The sequence below is a fragment of the Fragaria vesca genome, linkage group LG5 (assembly GCF_000184155.1).
Source record: "Fragaria vesca subsp. vesca linkage group LG5, FraVesHawaii_1.0, whole genome shotgun sequence".
Taxonomy (NCBI): domain Eukaryota; kingdom Viridiplantae; phylum Streptophyta; class Magnoliopsida; order Rosales; family Rosaceae; genus Fragaria; species Fragaria vesca.
The window spans coordinates 21,855,292-21,864,886 of NC_020495.1; the positions used below are offsets into that span (position 1 = coordinate 21,855,292).

At 36.8% G+C, this 9,595-nt stretch overlaps 1 protein-coding gene and 1 pseudogene across 2 annotated transcripts; one reads left to right on the forward strand and one right to left on the reverse strand.

The window, feature by feature from the left end:
• The first annotated feature begins 2,263 nt into the window (after positions 1 to 2,263).
• LOC101314855 (glycine cleavage system H protein, mitochondrial-like) lies at positions 2,264 to 3,991 on the forward strand. 2 transcript variants are annotated; one of them, XM_004300212.1, is made up of 4 exons: positions 2,264 to 2,524; positions 2,816 to 2,904; positions 3,172 to 3,342; positions 3,526 to 3,991. In XM_004300212.1, the coding sequence occupies exons 1-4, from the start codon at positions 2,413 to 2,415 to the stop codon at positions 3,652 to 3,654; spliced, it is 501 nt and encodes a 166-aa protein (XP_004300260.1). In that variant the 5' UTR covers positions 2,264 to 2,412; the 3' UTR covers positions 3,655 to 3,991. The 2 variants fall into 2 exon arrangements, with proteins under 2 accessions (XP_004300260.1, XP_004300261.1); XM_004300213.1 differs by having other exon boundaries at positions 2,288 to 2,524; positions 3,172 to 3,276.
• A 14-nt stretch (positions 3,992 to 4,005) lies between these two features.
• Positions 4,006 to 7,346, reverse strand: LOC101310133 (annotated as a pseudogene).
• Between the last annotated feature and the right edge of the window lie 2,249 nt (positions 7,347 to 9,595).

The window sequence follows — 9,595 nt, forward strand, 5'->3', positions numbered from 1 at the left end:
AATCTGTACCATGTACCAACCGACTTCGAAAACTTGGTACGGTACTACTGTACCGAAAACTCAGTTACCAACTACTTGGCATACCAATTTGTTTGGTACGGTTGGTACGTGGTTGGTTGGTATCGCCAGGGTCCAAATTGCCACCCCTAGTTTTTCGTGCTCTAGTAACACCAGCAAGAATGTCGGTGTACATATTGTCCTAAAAGAGATTTTTTTTTTAGTTACAGAAGGGACCTAAAAGGCCTAAACAAAAGAAAAACAAAAAAACTACTGACTAAATACTTGAGCAAAGCCCAGTTCTTCATGCTCTAGTAACACCAGCAAGATCATCTAAAACAACTTGAGCAACATGAGCAGGGAAATCAACAAAAATGATCAGACCAAGATCATGGTTGATACTATCCTTGGCCAAGGCATCACCTACCATATTGCACTCTCTGAAAATGTGATTAAGCTTTGCATTCTGCAAATTAGCCATCATTGTAACACAATGATGAATCCCATTATCAAACGTAAGCATGAGTTGAACTAGCACAATCACAAGGTTGAGCTAAAAGAGAAATTTTATTCACACATGCACACTTCTATTTTTTTATAATTCTTTTTAATACAATTTTACCCTTTTTCATGAAGATGAACAAAAAAAAACTAAATAAATAAACAAATTTCAGTTTGGATGCTAAGCTTTTAAAGAATTATATATATTTACTACTTTGAGAATCGGTAGTCTGCAAGCTTCCTAATGATATCAAATTTTCATACTATCTCGACTTAATGAAAGTGTTGGAGGTTATTTGAGTGAGAAAATCAGTAAAAAAGAAATTACAAATCTGAAATCAATTTGTCTCCCTTGATTGTTTGTTAAGCTTCATTAGCTTACCAATTGATTTTAGTTGAAAAATTGATAGTATTAATCATAGAGATGAGAATACAGAGTGATAGATTACGGAGCAACAACTTGCTTTGAATTGGTTTTGAATGAAGAAAGAAGATGATAGGTTAAAGAGTGTGTATAAGTAAAATAAAGAGGGCATAAGAGGAAGTTTGGGGGAAAAAAATTAGATAAAAAAAATAGATGTGTGTATTAAGTATATAAAGGTGTGTGAAGAAAATTTTTCGTCCTAAAAATATACTAATTTTTAATTTTTTTATTCAAGATCACGGCATTCCAAAGGCTTTCTAGACCTAAGGACTAATCTGCTAGGGGCCCGGACAGCCAGCAGGGCATTGCAGCCCCTCCTCTGGCCACTTTTGACAGTGTCGTGATTCGAACCTAAGTTAGGGAGCACACCTAACTAGGCAATAACCACTAGACTACTTTCCAGTGGTTAAAAATATACTAGTTAGCAAAGAGTTTTTGTTTTCTATAGTTTATGTTTGGAAAAACTCATATATCACTAGCCATGGTTATAAGCAATTGTGTTGCACCATAAGACTCTTGGATCATCATGGAGTTTAAGAAAAAGAGAAACAAAGAGCAAAATGTGTTGTTAACATGTTATAAACTAAAGAAATAAGAGAGAACGATAGAGAGAGATAGAATGTGAGAAGATGAAGAAGTGTATCATTCATTCTCATTAGACCATTTTATACAGGAGTAATGTTTACAACATAAGGACATAAGTACTGAGCATTTACATAGACATCCACATAATTATAATATTTACAACATTTATAGAAATGTAACAAACTGGATTTTTTTTTAAATACACAATACTCATAATACCCATGTATGTCATCATATCGCTATGCCTTATGGTCACGTATTGAGCATCCCCTACATGAGAATCTCTCGAGTATTTTAACACGTGAAAAAAAAAAATCAGAATTTGGCCTATGTCCCACCTTCTTATTGGAAATCGGTTCTTGATTTCCTAAATTCTCAAGAATTTGATTACGAATGGGAGATGTTTTTATAAATCAACACCATTCGATATTTATACCAACTCATTTTTTCTCACAATTCATTTATTCTTGATTCATGGTTTTATTTTCATGCCAAATAAGTAAACGTGTCATCAGTCTTTTTTATTAAACACATATGACTGATCAGATTCACATGTTCCTCATAGTCCCTTAAAAATGGTCATTGAGCGAGCATGCTCTCTAGTTGCTCATAAATAATTTCACAATGATTTACTAAACTCTCATAAATACTTTCTTAAGTGAAAATTATCGACACTTTCATGGACCGGTTTAGCCCCTAGTAGGCCCAAAAAGCAGTACCAAATAAGTGAGGTGTTTGTATGGTGTCTTAGGATGAGCTTCTTGTTGCCAACCATTCATCGAAGATAAAACGACATATCCTAAGTTTGTGTGCCATTACTCTTTTGTTTCATAACAGCCTTTGAGGTTTCAGATAACCCAAGCAAACCTCACACAGACACAGAAGAGAGATAACGTAGCAAAACCATGGCACTGAGAATGTGGGCTTCTTCTACAGCCAATGCTCTCAGAATCTCTGGTGGTGCCTCCAAAGCTCAACTCTCCCCTGCATTCTCTCTTTCCAGATGCTTTTCCACTGGTACTACTTCTCACTTTCTTTAACTTGGTCAACGGCTTTTTTCTTTTGGCTTCTTTTACTTTTAGTGCTAAGGGTCAACTAGAAGTGTGGTCTAGATTATAAAGTGCCTAGCTTTTTCACTGGAATCAAAGAATGCTGCTAATGCATGTATGCTTAGTCTCTCTAATGTGTAGGTATGAAAATTTAGTACAGGCAATTTCAGAGCTGGATTAAACTAACGGTTTTGGGTATGTATTCTTTGGTGGGATTTGAAAGAATTGTAACTTTTTGGGATTTATGTTGGATTTGCAGTTTTGGAAGGGTTGAAGTATGCATCTTCACATGAATGGGTGAAGCATGAAGGTTCAGTTGCTACAATTGGTATCACTGACCATGCTCAGGTTAGTGTTATGTTTAGAAACAAGTGATGTACTATATATGAGCTTTTTTTTCACAAGTCAGAACCTTATTATGGTCTGAAAAGGAAGGAAGTCACCAAATGATGTAGAAGTGCACATTGCAGAATCTAATCTACTAGGAATAATTGAAATTCAGAGCGGGCATATGTTCGGATATTATGTGATAAACTTTTGGTAAGCCAGTTCGGCGAGTGATGTGATATTTGAAGTAGCAGATAGAGTGACTAGATGAAGCTTTTTTTGTTTCAGGACCATCTTGGTGAAGTGGTGTTTGTGGAGCTGCCAGAACCGGGTACTGTAGTCTCCCAAAGCAGCAGCTTCGGAAATGTTGAAAGTGTGAAAGCAACCAGTGATGTAAATTCCCCAATCTCTGGTGAGGTTGTTGAGGTTAACCCGAAGCTTAGTGAAACACCTGGTTTGGTAATTGCTTTTCCTTAACTTCACACCTGTATTTCCTTAAAAATGTGACATGTTAAGTTGTTAGACTCTCGATCTGAACCAGGCTACTAAATAAAATTACAATTTGACAACATAACATAGTGGCATGTTTGTTTGACAACATGTTCTGTTGTTAACACTCATTTGGTGTATTTTCTGATGAAGATCAATACAAGCCCATATGAAGATGGATGGATGATCAAGGTGAAACCCAGCAATCCATCAGAACTAGAATCCTTATTGGGTGCTAAAGAATACACGAAATTCTGCGAGGAAGAAGATGCAGCCCACTAGAATGTAATCAGACTTGCAGGCCAAGTAATCTTGAACCGACTGATTCTCAGATGTTTAAGAATCTTGTTTGACAAGTTCTTGTCAAAATATTATTACAAAACTGCAGGTTCCAAGTTAAATGTGTTTTCCCTCATTTCCCTTTCAAGTGCACTATGTATCATCTCTCTATCTCTAGCCTGCATTGCTTATCTTGGACTATACAAAAGTAGGGGGACTGTACTTGAAGCAAGTCTAACCCCAACAATTTATTCAAATGTCAACTACTATTATTATCTTTTGCACCAGACAAACACCGATCAAGGGATGCAATAAGGACATAACTACATGTTTATTATACAAATAGTACAGAATTTATATAGATGATGATGTTGATGGAAGCTTCTTAATGTTTGCAAAACAATTGTCTTCGGGTCTTGTATGAGGTAAGTACCTCACTTTACATCCCGGATTAAGTCGTTCGAGCCTGCATTCAAGAAGTTCAATGTCAGAGACTATTATTTATCATTCATATAGTTGCATAACTTGCATTTTCAGTGTCATAGAGAGAGTTATATAATAGTATGACAAGTACATTTGGATGGAAGAATTGGTTGGAGGAAAAGGATTACAAGATACTGGAGACACTGCATTGCAGATGACTTAATATATACCATTAAGAGTGTAAGTGATTAGGTAAAATGAATCATCTGAAAGTTCATGGATAAGTATCAGTTATTAGATTAATAGTGTCTCCTTCCAAATGGACCATTGCATTTTGCATTTGGATATATGGATTTAAATCAGGCTAGAATTTTGAATCTGACAATTCAACTTAAAATTGGCCACCTTTGAAAAGCAAGGCACTTACTCATAATTCAGGAGAAAGTAGTGAAGAAATGTAGTAATTTCAAGCTTGGTCAAATCACTTCCAGGGCATTGCCTACTTCCTATTCCAAAGGGAATGTAAGTCCCTGCCTTCACTTTACTTTCCTACAAAAAGGAACAGAAAAAAGACAGATACTTGTTTAACCTCTGAGATGTAAAATTTTGCTCAGTCATACCTGTAATGCATGAAATGATGAATACAGTATACAAAGACATCTAATTCTGCGAGTCATCTAGCTTACGTTCCATCTTGAGGGATTGAACTCATTTGGATCTTGATAAATTTCTGGGTTCAAATGTATTCCTCTGAACCATATCATCACTTTCCATCCCTTTGGTATTGTGTAACCTTGAACACACAACATGTCCTAGTAAGTTTCATCACAAGAAACTGATATAACAATAAATAGATAATATAGAGAGATTAATTGCTTACCAGAGATGTTAACATCAGCTGTAGCCTCCCGGTAAGTATACAGCGAGATATTAACCACGCGCATTGTTTCATCAATTACCTTTTCACCAAGCATTGCTACTTGTTAGTTGTTGAAGTTGAAATCAGAGGCATATGCTTAAGATCAGGAATTCAGGATGCTAAAAATTTGGCTTACCTTAGAAAGATATTCCATCTGTTTAGTGATAGACTTTTAAGAATCTCCTCTTGCTCTGCCTGAAAGGTAAGATTACATCAACATTTAACAAAGTCTCGTCGATAAATTCTGAAAGACAACTGCGGTTCACAACTGTTAGGAAGAATAGCAACTGTAGACAAATTTATAGCACACTTCAAATTAACTTGGTTTCCAAGCAATTGGTCGCCACACTTAAATTTCTTTACAGACACAAAACCAGTACTTAACACCACACTCGCGTTTGAATGCGTGCATCTAATTACCAGTACGAGCTATTGTAAACCTTTTTCAATCAATGAAATTCAATTTCTACAAATAGGCACCTACCCACCTTGGCTTTTTGGTAGAATTCTGGATTTTGATGTAAAAAGAGAGTTGCCCACATTGTGGCATGGGCTGAAGATTCATGACCAGCATTTAAGTACATGAGGATTATGTCTATGATCTCCTCATCATATAGTTTTCTACCAGTCTCATCTTCGGCTTCCAGTAATAAATCCAGCAAATCTCTTCTTTCCCTTGATAGACTACCCTCCTTTCTTTCCCTTCTTCGATCAACAATCACTTGAAGAGTCTTTACCAACCTTTTCCGAGCCTGATGCATGCAAGAACATCAATAAATCAAGTCAAATTTTTTCGGTAGACTAAATAATCTGATAAATAAGATAGGGATCTAGATTCTCTGCCCTGTATTATAAATGTAGGATGTGTGAACATAAGAGAAAACACTTGGTAATATAGTATTACAGCTGAAGTAAACAAAAACAAGCATGGTAGAGAATCCATTTCCGTAATAGTGTGATCATTTTTTATCTCTTAAGTCTTAATGATGTAATGCAGTATTTTTTTTTTTTACTTAGTTTGCAATACTCTTATGGTGTTGAACTGAATAAAAGTATCACAACAGCATTAAAAGAAAGTAAAAAGATGAAATGAAACAAAGAAATCTGACCTTGAGTGCATTATGATAAGCAAAGCCAGGAAGGTTAATGGCCATGGATCTTAGTCCATGATTGAGAGTGGTATAATCTTTTTCTAAGGTCTCCAACATGGGACCAACCTCAGAGCTCAGAAAAATGTGCGTGACTATTTTGAAAGTTAACTTCCTGATCTCAGTCAAGAACTCAATTGGTTCCTCAGATTTGGACCATTCATCCAATGAAGTTACTACGACATCCTTGATGTATTCATGGTACATAGACAGTGCCTTGTGACCACTGATTGGAGCCGCGGTCAGCTTGCGAAGGCGCTTGTGATCCTCTGCAGAATTGTCCATCAATGCTAACTTTCCTAATAATAGTTCTGTAATGGATTTTGGCCAGCCAGCCTTGAATTGGGTATCATTTGTTAAGATCTTTCTACATATTTCAGGTTCCGTAGCTATGATAGTTGGCTTTCCAAACAAATAGGCCTTGGAAATTCCTTTCTGACCATATCTGGTGTACCATGCAATAGAAAAGTTAGCATGTAAGAAACTCTAAGCATTAAACATAAGGACATAACAAAATTTTGTCATTTCACATGCTATCCATATGTCGGAACTTAGAGCTTAAACCCATAACCAAACTGGGTGGGAGGCTAAAGTATTTGAATTCCCAAGGATTTCAAAGATGTCGCAAAAATATGTAGTGTGACATGGAACATATGTGACCATTTGGGCTAGCACGTATGAGATAAACCACCTGAACACCAGGTTGGAGTAAGATTATCCACTATATATCTAGGTAGTAAATCGATTATATGAATACGCAATCAGCATAGTAACATCTGCCCTCTTATAAATGAAGTGCTTTCGCTCCATAGCCCTTCTGCTAAAAGCTCTTTTGTTTGAGTCTACAACAAGTTCTGTTGAAAAAATACAAGTGTTTCCTGGAAACAAGTGTGGAAGCACTAGCAATAAAAAGTCACTGCTGTCCTGCCAAATATATACTACTGAAAGTGCTTTTAGGCTTTAGCACTTCCGAAAATTCACTACATGCATACATGCGAAGATCTAGAATATTTCAGAGAATAGAGGAAGGACAAGGTATTCCCAATGAAAGGCCATCCCATATCACCTGGAGGCAGACTAGACTGGTTTTCACCCAAGCTGCTCACAAAGTACCACTCATTTGCTCTCTTTAGGACCAAAACTAGAACACCAAAGCCACCAACTGAAGCTGTGAAAACCAGACACCAGAAACCCAACTCGTCCATCTTCCACTTTCCTGGGTTTTACATGTGTTGAGATCGAGTACAGACTACAGAGTACTTATAGCAAACCCTCCAGTGAGTTGTTGGAGGGGAGTAGAGGACTCTCCTCCTAGCATTTGTCCTTATAACCTCTCAAGATACCAAGCATCTAAAATGCAATCATTAACCAATAGAATTATTTTAAAGGAAACATTTGCACTATAATGGGGGCAAAGCTTCATGAAAACAAGTAATTTTTCATGAACATAAATTGTACACCAACTCATTTTATATTTTCAGTACCTGTTTTCTTGCTAATTTCTTGTTAGGAGGCACGTGAAAATGGTGGTGTCTGCATTAATAAAAAAAAAAAAGGTTTTTATTCACCTAGTCATTTTAAATTCGAAGTATATGCAAAGCCAATTAGTTAGGTGTATATGAAACTTCAAAGTTTGATACCTCTTCCATCACCCCTAAAGTAAGTTTTGCAGACAGCAGTCTAATCTTTATCGTTCCATACAAGTTTAAGGGCAACAAATTTACCAAAGAACACCACCAGTCAAATACCACTAAACAGTTTCGATTTTGCTAATTGATTTACAGGAATGATTCTTGCATGCTGAGGCAAGTTCTGCATCGTTGAAATGGAGGGCTGAAGGGTGGAAGGTGGAAGACCATTACCTACATATTGTTGGGAAATTGATCCCATGCCTCACAAGTGCTAGAAATTAGATGGAAAGAAGAAATAAACAAGCCAAGAAGAACACAAGATTTAACGAGGTTCGGCCAATATCCTTGCCTACGTCCTCGGAGAGTATCACCTTTACTAATGAGAGAATTACACATGTACAAGATTACACCACTCAAGTTTATGCCCAACCTAAGCCCTTGTATCCAAAAGGACACCCCTTGTACACCCTCTCTCAACCTAGAAGATTACCCTACCCCAAGAGTTATTCACACTCTTGAACACAACTCAACCTATCTTCTATACACGAAGACCCTTAGAGTTGCTCCCTTACTCTCCTTGCTTGCTTCAACACAAGCTTCACCTTTTTTATAGCCTTTGATAGAAGTCTCTAGAGTTACTCTATCAATGCTCATTCATGACCATGATCAAACCTTCCATCTTCCCCATTATCTCCATGTAACTCCCTAGGAAGACTAAGAGTTATATCATGAATTTAATCTCATACATTTATTCTCACTTAACTATGCATCAATTCCATGAATAACTTATCACCATGAATGCACAAACCAATAACTCTATGTATTCATGTCATGCATAACTTATCACCATGAATGCACAAACCAATAACTCTATGCATTCATGCCATGCATAATATCTCCACCAAGGAGGGATAAACACCAAACCCAACAATGACATAATCTTCTTGGTTGAGAGAGGGTATACAAGGGGTGTCCTTTTGGATATAAGGGCTTGGGTTGGGCATAAACTTGAGTGGTGTAATCTTGTACATGTGTAATTCTCTCATTAGTGAAGGTGATACTCTTTGAGGACGTGGGCAAGGATATTGGCCGAACCTCGTTAAATCTTGTGTTCTTCATGACTTGTTTATTTCTTCTTTCCATCTAATTTCTAGCACTTGTGTGGCGTGGGATCAATTTCCCAACAGTGGTATCAGAGCCTCGGCTCTTCGGTCGTGGGCTGTTTGTTATGGCAAGTTCTAGTCTACGCATCTCACATTTCAAGGTGGAGCAGTTCGATGGAAAAAAAATTTCACTCTATGGCAAACGAGGGTGAAGGACATCCTAGTTCAATAAGGTCTTGCAAAACCGTTGAAGGGAAAGGATGCAAAGCCGAAGAAGATATCATATGAAGATTGGGAGGAGTTGGAGGCCAGATGTGTTAGCACTATTAGGCTTTATATTGCTAACAATATTATTAATAAGGGTAAAATCAAGGTTCTAAAAAACGCTAGGCGCTAGTCGGGCGGACAGCCAACGCCTAGCGCCCAGAGGATTAATCGGGCCGCCTAGGCGGTTTTTTATTTTCTATAACTTTTATTTATTTAATTCAAATAATTATATAAATAAAATTTATAAAATCATTATTATGTTCTAAAATAGCAAAATACTTCAAAAATAGACAAAATGTTCAACAACAAGGTTCTTAGAAATTATAAAAAAAACAATTTGAAAGAAACAAATTAGATTCTTACTAGCCTATGCCTCAAATTCTTCTTCTCCATATCCCTCTTGCACTTCTTCTGTGTCGGTCTCAAACTCAAAGTCTATTTCATCTTCTTCCT

Coding starts and splice junctions, on each gene's coding strand:
- LOC101314855 (XM_004300212.1), top strand. CDS start 2,413: ATGGCACTGAGAATGTGGGCTTCTTCTACAGCCAATGCTCTCAGAATC. Junction 2,525..2,815: donor TTCCAGATGCTTTTCCACTG/GTACTACTTCTC, acceptor TTGGATTTGCAG/TTTTGGAAGGGTTGAAGTAT. Junction 2,905..3,171: donor GTATCACTGACCATGCTCAG/GTTAGTGTTATG, acceptor TTTTTGTTTCAG/GACCATCTTGGTGAAGTGGT.